Here is a 24297-nt window from a genome sequence, read left to right as displayed (position 1 = left end):
CGTGTTTCTGTAAGCCACCTCCTTTGTTGATGGACTACATTTTTTTGTTTTTGCTAAGCATTCTCCCAATGCATCTCAACCTGGTACCCGCCTTACCAACAATTTACTTTTATCTGATCATCATTCCACTTCCAAATCATTCCGCACGCCTACTCCCAGATACATATTTTACAGACGTCACAGCTACCAGTGTTTGTCCCGCTATCATATAATCAATCACACAGTAAAGGATCCTTCTTTCTGTATATTCGCAATACATTACATTTGTCTATGTTAAGGGGACAGTTGCCACTCCCCCTGCACCGGGTGCCTATCCGCTGCCGATCGTCCTGCAACCTCTCTGTATACTACATACAGCATCATCCGCGAAACGACGCATGGAACGTCCGCCACTATCTACTAGGTCATTTATATGATGTGAATTGTGAAAAAGCAATGGTCCCATAACACTCCCCCGTGGCACGCCAGGGGTTACTTTAACGTCTGTAGACGTCTGTCTCTCCATCGATAACAACATGCTGTGTTCCGTCTGCTGACATCTCTTCAATCCAGCCACACAGTTGGTCTGATATTCTGTAGACTCTTACGTCGTTGATCAGGCGACGGTGCGGAGCTGTCTCGAACGCCTTCCGGACGTCAAGGACAATGGCATCCACCTGGGAGCTTTCTGGGTCTCATGGGCAAATAAAGCGAGCCGGGTCTCACACACGATCGCTGTTTCCGGAATCCATGTTGATTCCTACATAGTAGACTCTGGAGTTTCCACAAACGACATGATACTCGAGCAAACAACATGTTCTACAACACATCGACGTCAGAGATATGGGTCTATGGTTTTGCGCATCTGCTCGACGACTGGGACTACCTGTGCTCTTTTCCAATCATTTGGAACCCTCCCTTCCTCTCCAGAGACTTGCGGTACACGGCTGTTAGGAGGGGGGCAGGTTGTTTCGCGTACCCTGTGTAGGAATCGCGAATTGGTAATCCCGTCGGGTCCGGCGGACTTTCCCATTCCTCCTTGGACACTTACTTCGATGTCAGCCAGTTTCTCGTTCGTGCGAGCATTTAGAAGACGGAACTGCAGAGTGCGGTCCGTCCTCTGTGAAACAGCTTTGGAAACAGGTGCTTAGGTATTTCACCACAGCTTTACGCGTGTCATCCTCTGTTTCAATGCCATCGCCATGCCGGAGTGTCTGGATATGCTGTTTCGAGCCACTTACCGATTCAACGCAAGACCGCAACGTCCTAGCATTTTCTGTCAACGTCGGTCGGTACATAGGGTTTGTTCTACTTTCGAATTCACTGAACGCTTCACGCATAGCCCTCCTTACGCTCACTTTGACATCGTTTAGCTTCCCGTTTGTCTCGGAGGATTTTGGCTGCGTTTTAAACTTTGGGTGAAGCTCTCTTTGCTTTCGCAATAGTTTCCTAACGTTGTTGTTGTTGTAGTAGTATACCACGGTGGGTTTTTTTTCCCATCCTTCACAGTTCTACACTCGGCACGTACCTGTCTAAAAACGCATTTTTACCATTGCCTTGCACTTTCTCCATGAACACTCAACATTGTCAGTGTCGGAACAGGCATTTGCGTTTTCATCTGTCAGGTCGTCTGGAAATCTGCCTTCTATTACTCTTGCTAGCCAAACAGATACACCGTCCTCCCTGCAACGGCCTTATGATCACTGCGTCCCTGTTCTGCACATACAGAGTCGAAACACGTTCGGGTCTGTTTGTCATCAGTAGGTCCACGATGTCATCTCCACGAGTCGGTTCTCTGTTCATTTTGCTCGAGGTACTTTTCGGACAGTGCACTCAGTATAATGTCACTCGATGCTCTCTGTCCCCCAACCACCCGTCCTGAACATCATCTGAGTGTCCCAGTCTATATCGGGTACATTGAAATCTCCACCTAAGACCCTAACATGCTGAGGAAAATGTATGTGAAATGTGTTTCCAAATCCGTCTCTCCGTTGTTCTGCCACTAATGCTGCTGCGTCGGGAGGTCGGTCAAAGGAGCCAATTATTATTAAACCTAGCTCGGTTGTTGAGTGTAACCTCCACCCACAATATTTCACAGGAACCACCCACTTCTACTTCACTACAGGATCAAAACCACTACTAAACAGCGACGAACACACCACCACCGGTTGCATGCAATCGAGCCTTTCTAAAACACCGTCCGTACCTTTGTGACAATTTCGGCAGAATTTATCCCTGGCGTCAGCCAGCTTTCTGTACCTTATAACGATTGCAGAGCTTCGGTGCTTTCTCTGTCAGCGCTTGCGGTTCCGGTACTGTACCAACGCAGCTTCGACAGTTGACAAACAATACCGATTGCTGCTTGGTCCCCGCACCCGTTGAGGCTGCTGTTGCCCCCTTTCTGTACTTGCCCAAGGCCATCTAACCTAACACAAACCGCCCAGCCCACGCCACACAACCCCTGCTACCCGTGTAGCCGCTTGTTGCGTGCAGTGCTCTCCACCTACGACTATAACATGCCTTCGACATTCGCACTGTACAACACCTTAGGTTAGGGTTGGCGTCGCTTGGGTTAGGTTAGGTTACGTTGGTTGGACGTGGGTTAGGTTAAGGGTTAAAGTTAGGTTAGGCGTCAAAGTTAGGTTAAGCGTTCGGACGTGAGGCGTCAGGTGGCCGCACCTACCTTACGGCCGGACATCTTAGGTTAGGCTAAGGGCGCCGAGGTCACGTTACGTTCACCTTCGGGCGCCACACGTAGCTGTCACAGGTAGGTCGTAGTTCGGTCGGTCGGTCGGTCGGTCGGTCGGTCGGTCGGTCGTCGGCAAGCCGCAAAAAAACTACAGACGACGTCGACAAAACCGCCGCAAGACCGAGCAGGAGGCAGATATATACCGAGCGCCAAAGAGACCGACCACACACACACACACACACACACAACAAAAAAAAAACAAAAACAAAAACACACAAAAAACACCACCCACCGGCCAAACGGGCACCACAAAACCCACAAAGCCGAGCACCACACGTCGCGACCAGAGGCAACCCCGCAACCGCAACGGCGCTTTCCGCACCGGGCCGGATGCACGTACGACAACACCGCTACCCGTACACAAGGCCTCCCATTGCACACAGCCGCTCTGTGTTCAACATCATCAATGGCGCGCCCGCGGCTCGTCGCGGTCGCAGCCATGACGCCGCCGCCACTTTTGCACCAACACATTCACGCACCGCAAAACAGCTCGCCGACCCACCGACACAGCACAGCCGACAAACAAAAACAACCGCGGCGGCGGCAACAAAACAAACAACTCGCACCAAGCGTCCGACAGAAAACAAACGGACAAGCACAGGCCTCTGCTAACGACCACGACACAGCGGCACGCTGCTCCTTTCCCGCCACTCTCGATTCACAGCGCACGCGACCCCGTCGACGACGACGACGACGACGACAACGACACGCGACGGGCTCGCTTCCCGCAACCTACACCTTTCCGCCACCGCCACTACGCACGGCTCCACCCGACGCCCGTCGCAACGGCACTACTGCACGCACTATCACCCGCCGCCGCCGCCTCTCCCCCCCTTCCCGTACACAACAACACAGCCAAAAAACACACTCACGACCCAAACATGACAACATGATGGCACGTGCATCGGCGCACACCCCCAACCAGTCACCGTCGACACAACCACACGCAAGGCACGGAAACCGGCGTCCTTCCACGTTGCCATCAAAGCAGCACAAACAACCACAGGAGGAACCACCAACAACAGCCGGCCGGCCGGCAACCACCAAACGCACATTCCCGCTCGCCACCACACACCTCTCGGCAGCCGTTTCGCAAAGACAAGACATGACGCGACATCATCGCATCACGGGCGACGCACGCACACCGACCCACTTTCCCCGCCCGTCTCTCTCTCTCTTTTTCTTCCGACGCCTTCGGCCGAGCACACACGTACGTGGCACAACGCCCAACACAGTCACACACAGTCGACAGGCGCACGCCCAGGCACGCAACGACGCAGCGCAGCAAAGGCGCCCGCGACACATACCTCCTCTCCCGTCTCGCCGCCGACCGCCAGCCAGCCACTCGCAATGTGCACTGGCCAACCGGACACACGTCCACCGCGCCGCCTCCGACCACCCGCCAGGGGGCGCTCACGTCCGCGACAACAGCGCGGCCCGCCGCCGGGCGGGCCCAGCCCGGCCCAGGCGGCGCGCGCTGCTCTGCACTCGGCGCGCCGCGCCCCACATCCTGCTGCAGACCGGGCTCGTCTCTCTGTACGCGTCTGCGTCTGCCCGCATCTCATCTTCCTGCGCATCGACACAACGAGGCCACGTGAGCAAACCCCCGTCACAACGCCACATCACGCACTGCCTTGTCGACCGCCTAAATGCACTCACCCACCAGCCATCCGCTTCGTCCTCTTCTTGCTTACTCGTTGTTCGTCGTCGTTGCTGCTGCACCAGCAGCAGCGGCGGCGGCGGCGGCAGCGCACACAGCCCCAGCCGGCCGCATCCGAGGGGGCCCCGCCGCCAGCGTCGCCTCCTTGGGCACAGGTGCGGTGCTGTGGCCGCCCATCCAACCGCATTTGCTGGCCGTCCCAGCCGCCAGGCAGGCGTTCCCACTGCCGCGCACCGCCTCTGCTGCAGAAGACGAACAAACGAAACGTACAAACATACACGCGCCCGAAGCGTGGCCACACACGGACGGGACCGACAGGCTCCAAGGCGACCAAACGATGGAAACACAAACACAAAAACAAAAGACACGCGAGCGAGCGGGCGAGCACGCAAGCAGTCGCCTCGCCTCTGTCCTCCCGCCCCCGCCCTTCTCCCCACCACATGCCCACAAACACCACCGCCTGCCCGCATCTCCACATTCGCCCCCTCCATTTGTTCCCTTGCGTTCGTTCGTTCCTTCCTTCCATGTGTCTGCGTGCGCGGCGCCTCTCCAACATCCGCCGTCCGTCCCGTTTTCGCCGTACCACACGCCACCGTCGGCGCCGCCTCGCCTCGCCTCCTCCCAGGCCACCACCGCCGCCGCCCCTGTCCGCCCCGCACACCACCATACACCGCTGCTTGTCCTGGCCGTTGCCACCAAAGGCGCCAGCCGCAAACCGCGCCAAACGCCGCAGCGCGCGTGCGTCCTTCCTTCCTTCCTTCCTTCCTTGCTTGCTTGCTTGCTTGCTTCTCCGTGCCGACGCTGCCTCTATTCCCGCACTGCGCGTACCGGAGTGACACGCGCACCCCCCTCGCGAACGCACGACTCATTGTCCTTGTTGTTTCTCCTCTTTCTTACGTCTTTGTTTCTTGTTTTTTTTTTTTGTTTTGTTTTTGTTTTTTCTTTTTCCTCCCACCGCCGCATGTGACACAATGGCCTCCCTCCCCCTTTCGTTCGTTGTCGCCGCTTTGTTTCTCTTTCCCATTGGTGCACGTCCGACGCGCTCCATTTCCACCACACCACGGCCATCGGCCTCCTCAACGGGCAGGCGCAGTGTGCCATTCTCCGGCGCCCAAGCACACCGCGCGGCTCGCTCTCCTCGCCCCCACGCCACGCCACGCCACGCCACGCCACGCCACGCCACGCCACGCCACGCAGCACAAATGCTGCCGTCTCGCAACACGACACACGGTGCGCACACCCCCGACCGCGCGGCTCTTAAAAGGCATGGCACCGGCGACATGCGCCGCCCCGGCCCGCACCCGTCGTCTCACGTTCACTGCCGGCCGCGTCTGCGGCTACAACCGCACCACAACAACGGTCCCCTCCCGGCAACACATTTGTTGCACAAACACAACCGCCGAGCGCAGCGCGAGCCACCCACACGCGCCCTCCCCGTCTTTAAAGCCTCCGCGTCTCCTTTCTCCTTTCGCGCCCCCTCCCATCTCCCGAATATGCCAGCAGCGGTGCCACTACCGCGAAACGGACACGCCTTCCGGGCCACATGCAAGGGCACGCCCACCACCAACTACTGCCATATTCGCGGACGCAGTTAGGCAACACGCAACGCACTCTCTCTCCACCTACTTTCACTCTCTCTCTCTCTCTCGTCCCTTCTCTTTAAAACACACAAACCAACCAACCAACCACGGCTAACACACTTTTTCGCGACACCTTTGACTGCCGTGACGGCAGCTATCGACCTTCTAAACACACACACACACACCCACCCACCCCTACATACACACCCTTCGCTACACCGGACAACAACAGCGTACACAACAGGAGGGCACACGAAACGGCAGGCAAGGGCAAGGCATTCTCATAGATTCCTCCTCCGAGCCATGTCGGCGAACGCTTTTTTTTTCATCCGGGAAGGCAATGCAATTCAGCCGTCGCCACGGCCGACACTTGCAGCCGCGCCGTAAACGCCTCTCAGTGCGGCTGCAATGCACGGGAACGTTCCGCTGCTATAGACAGCGCCTCTCCGTTTTTCCCTGCTTCGTTTTCCGGTGATTGCTTCTCCATTTTGTTTGTTTGTTTTATTACTTTCCGTTCCCCTCCTCCACCATTGTTTCCGTCCCCAACAGTTTTGCTCATTCCACACGTTCTGCCCAGACACGACACTCGACCGATCAAAGGTCAGCCTTTCGTCACCGTTCGCGGCGCCGACGGTGCCACAGTGCGACTGGTGTTCACACCGACACGTTGCCATGACGCCGGTGTATCGCGCCGATATTGACAGTTACTCAGAGCCGCCGGATCGGATCACATCACCGACACACCTGCCATTTCACACCGGGGGACACAGACCAACGAAACGCGTGTACGCCCATAGCCTCACGCTTACTGTACTCAACCGAACACACGTGCACCTTGAATGACGTGCGTGCGCACAACAGTCCAATCAATCATCAGTCAAACTGCAAGAAACGGCTATCATCACAAATCAAGGGCAACCGTGCGTGTCGCCTACCCCACCCGCCCGTACATTTCTTGGCGACATCGTAATGGATATGCATGATAGTACGACACGTCCATTTAAAACGTCAACCAACACACCAACGCGCCGTACAGCAAAGGGAATAGTCGACGGCAACACAACATTTCACCCTCGCCATCATGTATGATGTGACAACAGACACCCGCAGACGGCCGTAACGGTGACAGCCAACAATCAATCAATCGCGAGGACTTTCAATTGCAGTCACGTGACTAACCGGGCAGACGGAGACAAAGAAATGAATCAGCGCCACAGACAGCACCAACACCTCCTATCTATCTATCTATCTATCTATCTATCTATCTATGTGTCGACAAACAACCACGCCAGGACTCGTGCACGCATTCCACGTCACACCGGCGGCAACCAAACCCTCGCGGCCGTACCCCAGTAACCACAACCACATTCGAGACCACACCACCAGCTGCCTCGCAACCACAACCAAACCGGGTAGCTATGCCGCCCCCCTCTCACACACACACACACACACACACACACACAAACAATTCCGCTCTTCCCGCAAAGGCAATTTGGTGGCCCTGAAAAGGGCCGTTTTGCCGCTCTCGCAACGGAGGGAGCTTCCTTCCTTCCAAGAGCCGAAGTAACAACCTCCCCTCCTTACTTGGAGCTCGTGTACTTGGTCACCGCCTTCGTGCCCTCGCTCACGGCGTGCTTGGCCAGCTCGCCAGGCAGCAAGAGCCGCACAGCCGTCTGGATCTCGCGGGACGTGATGGTCGAGCGCTTGTTGTAGTGCGCCAGGCGAGACGCCTCGGCCGCAATGCGCTCGAAAATGTCGTTCACGAAGCTGTTCATGATGCTCATCGCCTTCGACGAGATGCCCGTGTCGGGGTGCACCTGCTTCAGCACCTTGTAGATGTAGATGGCATAGCTCTCCTTCCTCTTGCGCTTCTTCTTCTTGTCGCCCTTCGAAATGTTCTTCTGCGCCTTGCCGGCCTTCTTGGCGGCCTTCCCGCTAGTCTTGGGCGGCATCTCGAACGTACAACAACAAGCAGCAAGCGCTCCGCTCTAGTCAGCGTCTCCCCACACAGTGGCACCCGCCGCTACCGCAACACCGCACCTTTACCAGCTCGCCCTGTTGCGGCCGCCGACCAATGGGGCGCGCGCGCAACCGGCCGCCGCACCCGAGCCCATAAAGGGACCCCCACCCCGCCGCCGCCGGCACACGCACGCACTCCGCTGCTCGACTCGCTGCGGCTCGCACCGTTACGGTTACGTGTTTCACGCTTACGCCACTAGCCAAACGCCATGTCCGGACGCGGAAAGGGAGGCAAAGTCAAGGGCAAGTCAAAGTCCCGCTCAAGCAGGGCTGGGCTCCAGTTCCCGGTCGGCAGAATCCACCGCCTCCTGCGCAAGGGAAACTACGCCGAGCGCGTCGGCGCCGGGGCGCCCGTCTACCTCGCCGCCGTCATGGAGTACCTCGCGGCTGAGGTGCTCGAGCTGGCCGGAAACGCGGCCCGCGACAACAAGAAGACGCGCATCATCCCGCGCCACCTGCAGCTCGCCATCCGCAACGACGAGGAGCTCAACAAGCTCTTGTCGGGCGTCACCATCGCACAGGGTGGTGTCCTGCCCAACATCCAGGCCGTCCTGCTGCCAAAGAAGACCGAGAAGAAGGCCTAAACAGGGACCGCGGCGCTGCGCTTGCGTGCTCCCTGCACGCAAACGCAAACGCGCCTTTGCCTTGCCGGCTCGCCTCACAACAATCGGCCCTTTTCAGGGCCACCACACAAACCTACGTCCAAAGCAAAGTTTCCGTCGTCCTCGCCGCACTTTACAACAACGTCCACAGTCATTCATTCGCAGCCGGCGCCGGCGCACGTCCGCCATCTTGTCCACAGCCCGTGTGGCCGAACACACACACACATTTTTTCTGCACCCCTCCACGCACGCACAGTCGCGTTCCAAACAACGACAACGACATCAATACACCAATAATGTGATGTGATCATTGTTAATATGTTCATAATTAAAAGAGCGCGCGCGACACACACACAGCGCGTAACGGCCCGACGACGGACGACACGCGGGGCCGCCGCGCGCGCTCTCCAAACACACAGGCACAGCACAAACCAAACCAAACAGCTGATCCGATCGATGGTCCCGGCCCGCGCCACAAACAAACCACGCACACACCGGACTCAGCCGCGCCCTCCCGCATCCATCACACACACACGTCACGTCGAATCTCCAAACGGAACGCACGCACGCAAAGCAACAGAGGCGCACAACAACAACAAACACAGAGGCAGGCAGGCAACACAGACCCTTTCGCACTTTTCAATTTCCGAACAGTGTGGTGGCCCTGAAAAGGGCCGTTTTTCGTCTCTCCCACCAAGCACGGGCAACGGCACGGCCGCGGGAAGGCCACAGCACAGCACACCGGCTGCCTGCCTAACCGCCGAAACCGTACAGGGTGCGCCCCTGCCTCTTCAGGGCGTACACCACGTCCATGGCCGTCACAGTCTTGCGCTTGGCGTGCTCAGTGTACGTCACCGCGTCGCGGATCACGTTCTCCAGGAACACCTTCAGCACTCCGCGGGTCTCCTCGTAGATCAGACCAGAGATGCGCTTCACGCCGCCCCTGCGAGCCAGGCGGCGGATGGCGGGCTTCGTGATGCCCTGGATGTTGTCGCGCAACACCTTGCGGTGCCGCTTGGCGCCACCCTTCCCCAGCCCCTTTCCTCCCTTGCCGCGGCCTGTCATTCTTCCTCCTCCTCAAGCAAAAAAAGCACAAGCGGCAGCTCCTCACCCGGCGCTAGCGAGTCGGCTACGGTGCGCCGTGAGCGCGCGCCGCCCCCCTATATAGACTCTGGCCCGCCCTCCCCCCACCACGCGCACCGAGGGCATATAAGCGCAGCGCGGGCCCGCGCGGGCCCGTTGTCAAGGCAGCACCGGACGCTTCGCTACCGCACGCACCGCTAACCGCTATGGCCCGCACAAAGCAAACGGCCCGCAAGTCCACCGGCGGAAAGGCGCCGCGCAAACAGCTCGCCACCAAGGCGGCGAGGAAGAGCGCGCCCGCCACCGGCGGCGTCAAGAAGCCCCACCGCTACAGGCCGGGCACCGTCGCCCTGCGAGAAATCAGGCGCTACCAGAAGAGCACAGAGCTGCTCATCCGCAAGCTGCCGTTCCAGCGCCTAGTGCGCGAGATCGCCCAGGACTTCAAGACCGACCTGCGCTTCCAGAGCTCCGCAGTCATGGCCCTGCAGGAGGCCAGCGAGGCCTACCTCGTCGGCCTCTTCGAAGACACCAACCTGTGCGCAATCCACGCCAAGCGCGTCACCATCATGCCCAAGGACATCCAGCTCGCGCGCCGCATCCGCGGCGAGCGCGCCTAAACCGCTTAGCCGCGGCACGGCACCGCACGCGCGCAACACAAAAACGGCCCTTTTCAGGGCCACTAACATCTCTCCGTCGCGAGCAAAACTTTTGTCGGTCTTGCCGCCCAGCCTCTCTCTCTAGCCCCGTTAAAACAACCACCACAATTCCCACCCTCCCGTCCACAGCCGCTCTCGCCAACAATCACATTCGACGTCATCAACACCCCACCCCCTTCAGTACACACACACACACACACACACACAAACAAACAGCCGGACGACGTCACCCACGGGTGGCTGGCCGCCGCCGTCTCCGAGGCGCCACCGCGCCTTCCCAATTCCCGCCGGCCACTTCCACGTCTCAACGTCTCCCTTTCAGAGACAGAGGACACACACACACAAAAACAAGACGCGCCATCCGCAAAGCAAGCAGAGTCTCCAGAAACATGAGAAACCAACCGTCGGCCGCCGCACAAAATACAAAACACAAAACAAAAAAACGGCCACAACCGCTCCGCTACCGCGCGCCGCCGCCTACCGCCACCGGCCCCACAATCCATCCACCACGGCACGCAAACAGTACCCACAAGGGTCATACAGAAACGCCACACAAACATCAACCAACCACACACACACACACACACACACACACCGGCGCATGCACGCACGGCCACCCAAACAACACAACACAACGCGCCAGGCACGACAATCAACGCCTTCCCGACGTCCTCTGATGGCCCTGAGAAGGGCCGTTTTGGGCCGCGCGCAGCCGTGCCATCGCGCGCCACTAGACGACGCGGGGGAGGGGGGTGGGGGACGACGGGGTCAAGCGCCAGCCCTTCCCCTTTCCTTTCTTTACTTTACTTCACTTCACTTCTTCTTCTTGGGCGACGCCTTCGCCTTAGACGGCGTCGTCGCCTTCTTCGGGCGCGGCGCCTTCGGCTTCTTCGTCGGAACCTTGGCGGCCTTCTTCGCCTTCGACGGCGACTTGGCCTTGGCCGGCTTGGCCGCAGCCGCCTTCTTCGCACCCGCGGGAGCCGCCGACGCCTTCTTGGCGGCGCCCGCCTTCCGACCGGTCGCCGCCTTCACGCCACCAGCCTTCTTTGCGCCGGCCGCACGGGCGCCCTTCTTCTCCTTGCTGGCCGGAGCGGCGCGCTTCTTCTTCGCACCGCCGGCACGGGCCTTGCCGCCCTCGGCCGCCCCGCCGCCGGCGCCGGCAAGCTTGAAAGAGCCGGACGCGCCCTTCCCCTTCGTCTGCACCAGCTCGCCAGCCACGACGGCCGACTTGAGGTACTTCTTGATAAAGGGCGCCAGCTTCTCCGCGTCCAGCTTGTAGTGCGCGGCAATGTACTTCTTGATCGCCTGCAGCGACGAGCCGCCGCGCTCCTTCAGACTCTTGATGGCGGCCGTCACCATCTCAGAGGTGCGCGGGTGCGCAGGCTTGGCGCGCGGCTTCTTCGCAGACGCCGCAGACTTGGCCTTCTTCGTCGTGCCGGTGGCGGCGGGTGCCGCAGCAGTCTCGTTCGTAGCCGCCTGATCTGCCATTATTTCGACGGACGACGCGCGTACGCACACGAGAGCGAGAGCGAGAGCGGCAGGCGGCAAGCACGGCGGCAGAGAATAGCCGCCGCGCCGCCAGGCCCAGCCAGTGTCGCGGGCGGGCGCGGACGGCCGAGAGAGCGGCCGCCACTCTGCGCGCCGCCGCGCCGCGCCTCCCGCGCTTGCTACCGCCCAACGTCCGACAGCCTGTGCGGACCAGCCCCAAACCTGCGCCGCAACCACCCGCGCCGTTCAAACCACCGAGGATGGGGCTACACACGGCCACACCACAGTCGCCAACCAGTCGCCACGGCAGCGCCGCAAACCACGGCCAAACTGCAGCTACCGCGCGCTACAGCCTGGCTCGGCCCGCCGAGAATCGCCGCCCCCGCCCACATGCCGCCCCCACAGCCCCAGCCGACGACCCGCCACAATGGCCAAACCTTCGGCAAAACTGCCACACCGTCGCCGCGCCAGCCCGGCCAGCGCGGCCGCCGCCACAGCCACACAAGCGGAGGCGTGCGGCGATGCCGGCCGTGCAAACGCACCTCCGCCGCCCCATCGCCCTCCCACCGTTTCCCGATCGGCCCGCAGCCGTCGGGCCACCTCGCCCGCCAACATTCGCGCCCGTTTCTCACAAAATTGCCCGCCGCAAAGAAAACGGGCGCCGCCTGCGCAACATCGGCACCGGCCAACCGAGCGCCGCCGCCCCTCGCCGCTTACGCGAGGGGGGCTGACCGCCGTCCGCAACGACAGACACACCGCATCTGCCTTCAAGCACACACGACAGCCGACCTCCTACATTTGTACGCCGCAAGCCACCCAACGGTGTGTGGCGGAGGGCACTTTACGTGCCACTGTCATTACCACCCTTTGCCGTTCCAGTCGCGTATGTTACGCGGGAAGAACGACTGTCTGAAAGCCTCCGTGCGCGCTCGAATCTCTCTACTGTTACATTCGGGATCTCCTCGGGAGGTATATACGTACGGGGAAGCAATATGTTCGATACCTCATCCGGAAACGCACCCTCTCGAGAAAAACCTGGCGAGCAAGCTACACCGCGATGCAGGGCGCCTCCCTTGCAGAGTCTGCCACTTAGCCATCTCCGTAACGCTATCACGGTTACCACATACCCCTGTGACGAAAACGTTGGATCTTTCTCTATCTTCCTCCGTCAACCCGACCTGCTACGGGTCCCACACTGGTGGGCAACACTCACGTATGGGTCGGTCGAACGCGTGTTTCTGTAAGCCACCTCCTTTGTTGATGGACTACATTTTTTTGTTTTTGCTAAGCATTCTCCCAATGCATCTCAACCTGGTACCCGCCTTACCAACAATTTACTTTTATCTGATCATCATTCCACTTCCAAATCATTCCGCACGCCTACTCCCAGATACATATTTTACAGACGTCACAGCTACCAGTGTTTGTCCCGCTATCATATAATCAATCACACAGTAAAGGATCCTTCTTTCTGTATATTCGCAATACATTACATTTGTCTATGTTAAGGGGACAGTTGCCACTCCCCCTGCACCGGGTGCCTATCCGCTGCCGATCGTCCTGCAACCTCTCTGTATACTACATACAGCATCATCCGCGAAACGACGCATGGAACGTCCGCCACTATCTACTAGGTCATTTATATGATGTGAATTGTGAAAAAGCAATGGTCCCATAACACTCCCCCGTGGCACGCCAGGGGTTACTTTAACGTCTGTAGACGTCTGTCTCTCCATCGATAACAACATGCTGTGTTCCGTCTGCTGACATCTCTTCAATCCAGCCACACAGTTGGTCTGATATTCTGTAGACTCTTACGTCGTTGATCAGGCGACGGTGCGGAGCTGTCTCGAACGCCTTCCGGACGTCAAGGACAATGGCATCCACCTGGGAGCTTTCTGGGTCTCATGGGCAAATAAAGCGAGCCGGGTCTCACACACGATCGCTGTTTCCGGAATCCATGTTGATTCCTACATAGTAGACTCTGGAGTTTCCACAAACGACATGATACTCGAGCAAACAACATGTTCTACAACACATCGACGTCAGAGATATGGGTCTATGGTTTTGCGCATCTGCTCGACGACTGGGACTACCTGTGCTCTTTTCCAATCATTTGGAACCCTCCCTTCCTCTCCAGAGACTTGCGGTACACGGCTGTTAGGAGGGGGGCAGGTTGTTTCGCGTACCCTGTGTAGGAATCGCGAATTGGTAATCCCGTCGGGTCCGGCGGACTTTCCCATTCCTCCTTGGACACTTACTTCGATGTCAGCCAGTTTCTCGTTCGTGCGAGCATTTAGAAGACGGAACTGCAGAGTGCGGTCCGTCCTCTGTGAAACAGCTTTGGAAACAGGTGCTTAGGTATTTCACCACAGCTTTACGCGTGTCATCCTCTGTTTCAATGCCATCGCCATGCCGGAGTGTCTGGATATGCTGTTTCGAGCCACTTACCGATTCAACGCAAGACCGCAACGTCCTAGCATTTTCTGTCAACGTCGGTCGGTACATAGGGTTTGTTCTACTTTCGAATTCACTGAACGCTTCACGCATAGCCCTCCTTACGCTCACTTTGACATCGTTTAGCTTCCCGTTTGTCTCGGAGGATTTTGGCTGCGTTTTAAACTTTGGGTGAAGCTCTCTTTGCTTTCGCAATAGTTTCCTAACGTTGTTGTTGTTGTAGTAGTATACCACGGTGGGTTTTTTTTCCCATCCCTCACAGTTCTACACTCGGCACGTACCTGTCTAAAAACGCATTTTTACCATTGCCTTGCACTTTCTCCATGAACACTCAACATTGTCAGTGTCGGAACAGGCATTTGCGTTTTCATCTGTCAGGTCGTCTGGAAATCTGCCTTCTATTACTCTTGCTAGCCAAACAGATACACCGTCCTCCCTGCAACGGCCTTATGATCACTGCGTCCCTGTTCTGCACATACAGAGTCGAAACACGTTCGGGTCTGTTTGTCATCAGTAGGTCCACGATGTCATCTCCACGAGTCGGTTCTCTGTTCATTTTGCTCGAGGTACTTTTCGGACAGTGCACTCAGTATAATGTCACTCGATGCTCTCTGTCCCCCAACCACCCGTCCTGAACATCATCTGAGTGTCCCAGTCTATATCGGGTACATTGAAATCTCCACCTAAGACCCTAACATGCTGAGGAAAATGTATGTGAAATGTGTTTCCAAATCCGTCTCTCCGTTGTTCTGCCACTAATGCTGCTGCGTCGGGAGGTCGGTCAAAGGAGCCAATTATTATTAAACCTAGCTCGGTTGTTGAGTGTAACCTCCACCCACAATATTTCACAGGAACCACCCACTTCTACTTCACTACAGGATCAAAACCACTACTAAACAGCGACGAACACACCACCACCGGTTGCATGCAATCGAGCCTTTCTAAAACACCGTCCGTACCTTTGTGACAATTTCGGCAGAATTTATCCCTGGCGTCAGCCAGCTTTCTGTACCTTATAACGATTGCAGAGCTTCGGTGCTTTCTCTGTCAGCGCTTGCGGTTCCGGTACTGTACCAACGCAGCTTCGACAGTTGACAAACAATACCGATTGCTGCTTGGTCCCCGCACCCGTTGAGGCTGCTGTTGCCCCCTTTCTGTACTTGCCCAAGGCCATCTAACCTAACACAAACCGCCCAGCCCACGCCACACAACCCCTGCTACCCGTGTAGCCGCTTGTTGCGTGCAGTGCTCTCCACCTACGACTATAACATGCCTTCGACATTCGCACTGTACAACACCTTAGGTTAGGGTTGGCGTCGCTTGGGTTAGGTTAGGTTACGTTGGTTGGACGTGGGTTAGGTTAAGGGTTAAAGTTAGGTTAGGCGTCAAAGTTAGGTTAAGCGTTCGGACGTGAGGCGTCAGGTGGCCGCACCTACCTTACGGCCGGACATCTTAGGTTAGGCTAAGGGCGCCGAGGTCACGTTACGTTCACCTTCGGGCGCCACACGTAGCTGTCACAGGTAGGTCGTAGTTCGGTCGGTCGGTCGGTCGGTCGGTCGGTCGGTCGGTCGTCGGCAAGCCGCAAAAAAACTACAGACGACGTCGACAAAACCGCCGCAAGACCGAGCAGGAGGCAGATATATACCGAGCGCCAAAGAGACCGACCACACACACACACACACACACACAACAAAAAAAAAACAAAAACAAAAACACACAAAAAACACCACCCACCGGCCAAACGGGCACCACAAAACCCACAAAGCCGAGCACCACACGTCGCGACCAGAGGCAACCCCGCAACCGCAACGGCGCTTTCCGCACCGGGCCGGATGCACGTACGACAACACCGCTACCCGTACACAAGGCCTCCCATTGCACACAGCCGCTCTGTGTTCAACATCATCAATGGCGCGCCCGCGGCTCGTCGCGGTCGCAGCCATGACGCCGCCGCCACTTTTGCACCAACACATTCACGCACCGCAAAACAGCTCGCCGACCCACCGACACAGCACAGCCGACAAACAAAAACAACCGCGGCGGCGGCAACAAAACAAACAACTCGCACCAAGCGTCCGACAGAAAACAAACGGACAAGCACAGGCCTCTGCTAACGACCACGACACAGCGGCACGCTGCTCCTTTCCCGCCACTCTCGATTCACAGCGCACGCGACCCCGTCGACGACGACGACGACGACGACAACGACACGCGACGGGCTCGCTTCCCGCAACCTACACCTTTCCGCCACCGCCACTACGCACGGCTCCACCCGACGCCCGTCGCAACGGCACTACTGCACGCACTATCACCCGCCGCCGCCGCCTCTCCCCCCCTTCCCGTACACAACAACACAGCCAAAAAACACACTCACGACCCAAACATGACAACATGATGGCACGTGCATCGGCGCACACCCCCAACCAGTCACCGTCGACACAACCACACGCAAGGCACGGAAACCGGCGTCCTTCCACGTTGCCATCAAAGCAGCACAAACAACCACAGGAGGAACCACCAACAACAGCCGGCCGGCCGGCAACCACCAAACGCACATTCCCGCTCGCCACCACACACCTCTCGGCAGCCGTTTCGCAAAGACAAGACATGACGCGACATCATCGCATCACGGGCGACGCACGCACACCGACCCACTTTCCCCGCCCGTCTCTCTCTCTCTTTTTCTTCCGACGCCTTCGGCCGAGCACACACGTACGTGGCACAACGCCCAACACAGTCACACACAGTCGACAGGCGCACGCCCAGGCACGCAACGACGCAGCGCAGCAAAGGCGCCCGCGACACATACCTCCTCTCCCGTCTCGCCGCCGACCGCCAGCCAGCCACTCGCAATGTGCACTGGCCAACCGGACACACGTCCACCGCGCCGCCTCCGACCACCCGCCAGGGGGCGCTCACGTCCGCGACAACAGCGCGGCCCGCCGCCGGGCGGGCCCAGCCCGGCCCAGGCGGCGCGCGCTGCTCTGCACTCGGCGCGCCGCGCCCCACATCCTGCTGCAGACCGGGCTCGTCTCTCTGTACGCGTCTGCGTCTGCCCGCATCTCATCTTCCTGCGCATCGACACAACGAGGCCACGTGAGCAAACCCCCGTCACAACGCCACATCACGCACTGCCTTGTCGACCGCCTAAATGCACTCACCCACCAGCCATCCGCTTCGTCCTCTTCTTGCTTACTCGTTGTTCGTCGTCGTTGCTGCTGCACCAGCAGCAGCGGCGGCGGCGGCGGCAGCGCACACAGCCCCAGCCGGCCGCATCCGAGGGGGCCCCGCCGCCAGCGTCGCCTCCTTGGGCACAGGTGCGGTGCTGTGGCCGCCCATCCAACCGCATTTGCTGGCCGTCCCAGCCGCCAGGCAGGCGTTCCCACTGCCGCGCACCGCCTCTGCTGCAGAAGACGAACAAACGAAACGTACAAACATACACGCGCCCGAAGCGTGGCCACACACGGACGGGACCGACAGGCTCCAAGGCGACCAAACGATGGAAACACAAACACAAAAACAAAAGACACGCGAGCGAGCGGGCGAGCACGCAAGCAGTCGCCTCGCCTCTGTCCTCCCGCCCCCGCCCTTCTCCCCACCACATGCCCACAAACACCACCGCCTGCCCGCATCTCCACATTCGCCCCCTCCATTTGTTCCCTTGCGTTCGTTCGTTCCTTCCTTCCATGTGTCTGCGTGCGCGGCGCCTCTCCAACATCCGCCGTCCGTCCCGTTTTCGCCGTACCACACGCCACCGTCGGCGCCGCCTCGCCTCGCCTCCTCCCAGGCCACCACCGCCGCCGCCCCTGTCCGCCCCGCACACCACCATACACCGCTGCTTGTCCTGGCCGTTGCCACCAAAGGCGCCAGCCGCAAACCGCGCCAAACGCCGCAGCGCGCGTGCGTCCTTCCTTCCTTCCTTCCTTCCTTGCTTGCTTGCTTGCTTGCTTCTCCGTGCCGACGCTGCCTCTATTCCCGCACTGCGCGTACCGGAGTGACACGCGCACCCCCCTCGCGAACGCACGACTCATTGTCCTTGTTGTTTCTCCTCTTTCTTACGTCTTTGTTTCTTGTTTTTTTTTTTTGTTTTGTTTTTGTTTTTTCTTTTTCCTCCCACCGCCGCATGTGACACAATGGCCTCCCTCCCCCTTTCGTTCGTTGTCGCCGCTTTGTTTCTCTTTCCCATTGGTGCACGTCCGACGCGCTCCATTTCCACCACACCACGGCCATCGGCCTCCTCAACGGGCAGGCGCAGTGTGCCATTCTCCGGCGCCCAAGCACACCGCGCGGCTCGCTCTCCTCGCCCCCACGCCACGCCACGCCACGCCACGCCACGCCACGCCACGCCACGCCACGCAGCACAAATGCTGCCGTCTCGCAACACGACACACGGTGCGCACACCCCCGACCGCGCGGCTCTTAAAAGGCATGGCACCGGCGACATGCGCCGCCCCGGCCCGCACCCGTCGTCTCACGTTCACTGCCGGCCGCGTCTGCGGCTACAACCGCACCACAACAACGGTCCCCTCCCGGCAACACATTTGTTGCACAAACACAACCGCCGAGCGCAGCGCGAGCCACCCACACGCGCCCTCCCCGTCTTTAAAGCCTCCGCGTCTCCTTTCTCCTTTCGCGCCCCCTCCCATCTCCCGAATATGCCAGCAGCGGTGCCACTACCGCGAAACGGACACGCCTTCCGGGCCACATGCAAGGGCACGCCCACCACCAACTACTGCCATATTCGCGGACGCAGTTAGGCAACACGCAACGCACTCTCTCTCCACCTACTTTCACTCTCTCTCTCTCTCTCGTCCCTTCTCTTTAAAACACACAAACCAACCAACCAACCACGGCTAACACACTTTTTCGCGACACCTTTGACTGCCGTGACGGCAGCTATCGACCTTCTAAACACACACACACACACCCACACACCCCTACATACACACCCTTCGCTACACCGGACAACAACAGCGTACACAACAGGAGGGCACACGAAACGGCAGGCAAGGGCAAGGCATTCTCATAGATTCCTCCTCCGAGCCATGTCGGCGAACGCTTTTTTTTTCATCCGGGAAGGCAATGCAATTCAGCCGTCGCCACGGCCGACACTTGCAGCCGCGCCGTAAACGCCTCTCAGTGCGGCTGCAATGCACGGGAACGTTCCGCTGCTATAGACAGCGCCTCTCCGTTTTTCCCTGCTTCGTTTTCCGGTGATTGCTTCTCCATTTTGTTTGTTTGTTTTATTACTTTCCGTTCCCCTCCTCCACCATTGTTTCCGTCCCCAACAGTTTTGCTCATTCCACACGTTCTGCCCAGACACGACACTCGACCGATCAAAGGTCAGCCTTTCGTCACCGTTCGCGGCGCCGACGGTGCCACAGTGCGACTGGTGTTCACACCGACACGTTGCCATGACGCCGGTGTATCGCGCCGATATTGACAGTTACTCAGAGCCGCCGGATCGGATCACATCACCGACACACCTGCCATTTCACACCGGGGGACACAGACCAACGAAACGCGTGTACGCCCATAGCCTCACGCTTACTGTACTCAACCGAACACACGTGCACCTTGAATGACGTGCGTGCGCACAACAGTCCAATCAATCATCAGTCAAACTGCAAGAAACGGCTATCATCACAAATCAAGGGCAACCGTGCGTGTCGCCTACCCCACCCGCCCGTACATTTCTTGGCGACATCGTAATGGATATGCATGATAGTACGACACGTCCATTTAAAACGTCAACCAACACACCAACGCGCCGTACAGCAAAGGGAATAGTCGACGGCAACACAACATTTCACCCTCGCCATCATGTATGATGTGACAACAGACACCCGCAGACGGCCGTAACGGTGACAGCCAACAATCAATCAATCGCGAGGACTTTCAATTGCAGTCACGTGACTAACCGGGCAGACGGAGACAAAGAAATGAATCAGCGCCACAGACAGCACCAACACCTCCTATCTATCTATCTATCTATCTATCTATCTATCTATGTGTCGACAAACAACCACGCCAGGACTCGTGCACGCATTCCACGTCACACCGGCGGCAACCAAACCCTCGCGGCCGTACCCCAGTAACCACAACCACATTCGAGACCACACCACCAGCTGCCTCGCAACCACAACCAAACCGGGTAGCTATGCCGCCCCCCTCTCACACACACACACACACACACACACACAAACAATTCCGCTCTTCCCGCAAAGGCAATTTGGTGGCCCTGAAAAGGGCCGTTTTGCCGCTCTCGCAACGGAGGGAGCTTCCTTCCTTCCAAGAGCCGAAGTAACAACCTCCCCTCCTTACTTGGAGCTCGTGTACTTGGTCACCGCCTTCGTGCCCTCGCTCACGGCGTGCTTGGCCAGCTCGCCAGGCAGCAAGAGCCGCACAGCCGTCTGGATCTCGCGGGACGTGATGGTCGAGCGCTTGTTGTAGTGCGCCAGGCGAGACGCCTCGGCCGCAATGCGCTCGAAAATGTCGTTCACGAAGCTGTTCATGATGCTCATCGCCTTCGACGAGATGCCCGTGTCGGGGTGCACCTGCTTCAGCACCTTGTAGATGTAGATGGCATAGCTCTCCTTCCTCTTGCGCTTCTTCTTCTTGTCGCCCTTCGAAATGTTCTTCTGCGCCTTGCCGGCCTTCTTGGCGGCCTTCCCGCTAGTCTTGGGCGGCATCTCGAACGTACAACAACAAGCAGCAAGCGCTCCGCTCTAGTCAGCGTCTCCCCACACAGTGGCACCCGCCGCTACCGCAACACCGCACCTTTACCAGCTCGCCCTGTTGCGGCCGCCGACCAATGGGGCGCGCGCGCAACCGGCCGCCGCACCCGAGCCCATAAAGGGACCCCCACCCCGCCGCCGCCGGCACACGCACGCACTCCGCTGCTCGACTCGCTGCGGCTCGCACCGTTACGGTTACGTGTTTCACGCTTACGCCACTAGCCAAACGCCATGTCCGGACGCGGAAAGGGAGGCAAAGTCAAGGGCAAGTCAAAGTCCCGCTCAAGCAGGGCTGGGCTCCAGTTCCCGGTCGGCAGAATCCACCGCCTCCTGCGCAAGGGAAACTACGCCGAGCGCGTCGGCGCCGGGGCGCCCGTCTACCTCGCCGCCGTCATGGAGTACCTCGCGGCTGAGGTGCTCGAGCTGGCCGGAAACGCGGCCCGCGACAACAAGAAGACGCGCATCATCCCGCGCCACCTGCAGCTCGCCATCCGCAACGACGAGGAGCTCAACAAGCTCTTGTCGGGCGTCACCATCGCACAGGGTGGTGTCCTGCCCAACATCCAGGCCGTCCTGCTGCCAAAGAAGACCGAGAAGAAGGCCTAAACAGGGACCGCGGCGCTGCGCTTGCGTGCTCCCTGCACGCAAACGCAAACGCGCCTTTGCCTTGCCGGCTCGCCTCACAACAATCGGCCCTTTTCAGGGCCACCACACAAACCTACGTCCAAAGCAAAGTTTCCGTCGTCCTCGCCGCACTTTACAACAACGTCCACAGTCATTCATTCGCAGCCGGCGCCGGCGCACGTCCGCCATCTTGTCCACAGCCCGTGTGGCCGAACACACACACACATTTTTTCTGCACCCCTCCACGCACGCACAGTCGCGTTCCAAACAACGACAACGACATCAATACACCAATAATGTGATGTGATCATTGTTAATATGTTCATAATTAAAAGAGCGCGCGCGACACACACACAGCGCGTAACGGCCCGACGACGGACGACACGCGGGGCCGCCGCGCGCGCTCTCCAAACACACAGGCACAGCACAAACCAAACCAAACAGCTGATCCGATCGATGGTCCCGGCCCGCGCCACAAACAAACCACGCACACACCGGACTCAGCCGCGCCCTCCCGCATCCATCACACACACACGTCACGTCGAATCTCCAAACGGAACGCACGCACGCAAAGCAACAGAGGCGCACAACAACAACAAACACAGAGGCAGGCAGGCAACACAGACCCTTTCGCACTTTTCAATTTCCGAACAGTGTGGTGGCCCTGAAAAGGGCCGTTTTTCGTCTCTCCCACCAAGCACGGGCAACGGCACGGCCGCGGGAAGGCCACAGCACAGCACACCGGCTGCCTGCCTAACCGCCGAAACCGTACAGGGTGCGCCCCTGCCTCTTCAGGGCGTACACCACGTCCATGGCCGTCACAGTCTTGCGCTTGGCGTGCTCAGTGTACGTCACCGCGTCGCGGATCACGTTCTCCAGGAACACCTTCAGCACTCCGCGGGTCTCCTCGTAGATCAGACCAGAGATGCGCTTCACGCCGCCCCTGCGAGCCAGGCGGCGGATGGCGGGCTTCGTGATGCCCTGGATGTTGTCGCGCAACACCTTGCGGTGCCGCTTGGCGCCACCCTTCCCCAGCCCCTTTCCTCCCTTGCCGCGGCCTGTCATTCTTCCTCCTCCTCAAGCAAAAAAAGCACAAGCGGCAGCTCCTCACCCGGCGCTAGCGAGTCGGCTTTTTTTTTTTTTTTTTTTTTTTTTTTTTTTTTTTTTTTTCCACGTCTCTGGGATGGAGAACGTGTGGCTGTTGATGCGCGATATAATCCGCTTTTCAGCCATGGGGGTAGGAATGTTATGCTGTTTTGTCACAGTTTATTTCTTCAATGGGGATTGTTTTTTTCTTTTGTTTGAGTTCATTCCGTTTCATATTGGAAGTATTCTTTCTTTTCTGAATATTCATTATATTATTTTAATTTCTTTTTTGGTGGGAATACTCGCCCTGGCATTCGCCTTACAGCTTGAGGGAAACCACCAAAACCTCAGCTAGGGCGGAACGAATATTCATCTATGTGATACATTATCTTCTATTCTAGTGAGTTGTGTTCTTAATCTGTTTTCCTAATCTAGTTTGCTATCGTAATTCAAATTTTTGAGTTCTTTCTATAGCTCATGGTCCAGTTCTCTTATCCTATCCTAGTCTACTTGTCTTATTCTATGTAATTTTGTCCATTTGGTGTTCTTTCTATAGCCTATGGTCCAGATCTCTTAACCTATCCTAGTTTACTTGTCTTATTCTACGTGAGTTTGTCTATTTGGTGCTCCTTCTGGTTGGAGTAGTATTGCGGTGCGCCGTGAGCGCGCGCCGCCCCCCTATATAGACTCTGGCCCGCCCTCCCCCCACCACGCGCACCGAGGGCATATAAGCGCAGCGCGGGCCCGCGCGGGCCCGTTGTCAAGGCAGCACCGGACGCTTCGCTACCGCACGCACCGCTAACCGCTATGGCCCGCACAAAGCAAACGGCCCGCAAGTCCACCGGCGGAAAGGCGCCGCGCAAACAGCTCGCCACCAAGGCGGCGAGGAAGAGCGCGCCCGCCACCGGCGGCGTCAAGAAGCCCCACCGCTACAGGCCGGGCACCGTCGCCCTGCGAGAAATCAGGCGCTACCAGAAGAGCACAGAGCTGCTCATCCGCAAGCTGCCGTTCCAGCGCCTAGTGCGCGAGATCGCCCAGGACTTCAAGACCGACCTGCGCTTCCAGAGCTCCGCAGTCATGGCCCTGCAGGAGGCCAGCGAGGCCTACCTCGTCGGCCTCTTCGAAGACACCAACCTGTGCGCAATCCACGCCAAGCGCGTCACCATCATGCCCAAGGACATCCAGCTCGCGCGCCGCATCCGCGGCGAGCGCGCCTAAACCGCTTAGCCGCGGCACGGCACCGCACGCGCGCAACACAAAAACGGCCCTTTTCAGGGCCACTAACATCTCTCCGTCGCGAGCAAAACTTTTGTCGGTCTTGCCGCCCAGCCTCTCTCTCTAGCCCCGTTAAAACAACCACCACAATTCCCACCCTCCCGTCCACAGCCGCTCTCGCCAACAATCACATTCGACGTCATCAACACCCCACCCCCTTCAGTACACACACACACACACACACACACAAACAAACAGCCGGACGACGTCACCCACGGGTGGCTGGCCGCCGCCGTCTCCGAGGCGCCACCGCGCCTTCCCAATTCCCGCCGGCCACTTCCACGTCTCAACGTCTCCCTTTC

General features: G+C 58.5%; 1 protein-coding gene across 1 annotated transcript in view; it reads right to left on the bottom strand.

Annotated features, from left to right (window-relative positions):
- The window catches only part of LOC126232405 (loricrin-like), a 96404-nt gene that overhangs the window by 59626 nt on the left and 12481 nt on the right, over positions 1-24297 (bottom strand). The window contains exons 3-4 of the mRNA XM_049942668.1: positions 17532-17677; positions 4483-4630 (exon numbers count right to left, since the gene is read on the bottom strand). Of these exons, the coding sequence (XP_049798625.1) occupies positions 4483-4630; positions 17532-17677 (294 nt within the window). The remainder of the gene's footprint in view (positions 1-4482; positions 4631-17531; positions 17678-24297) is intronic.

Source organism: Schistocerca nitens, unplaced genomic scaffold, assembly GCF_023898315.1.
Source record: "Schistocerca nitens isolate TAMUIC-IGC-003100 unplaced genomic scaffold, iqSchNite1.1 HiC_scaffold_487, whole genome shotgun sequence".
In the NCBI taxonomy this organism is placed as follows: domain Eukaryota; kingdom Metazoa; phylum Arthropoda; class Insecta; order Orthoptera; family Acrididae; genus Schistocerca; species Schistocerca nitens.
The sequence above is the reverse complement of the archived record's forward strand: the minus strand, read 5'-3'. Positions and strand labels throughout refer to the sequence as shown.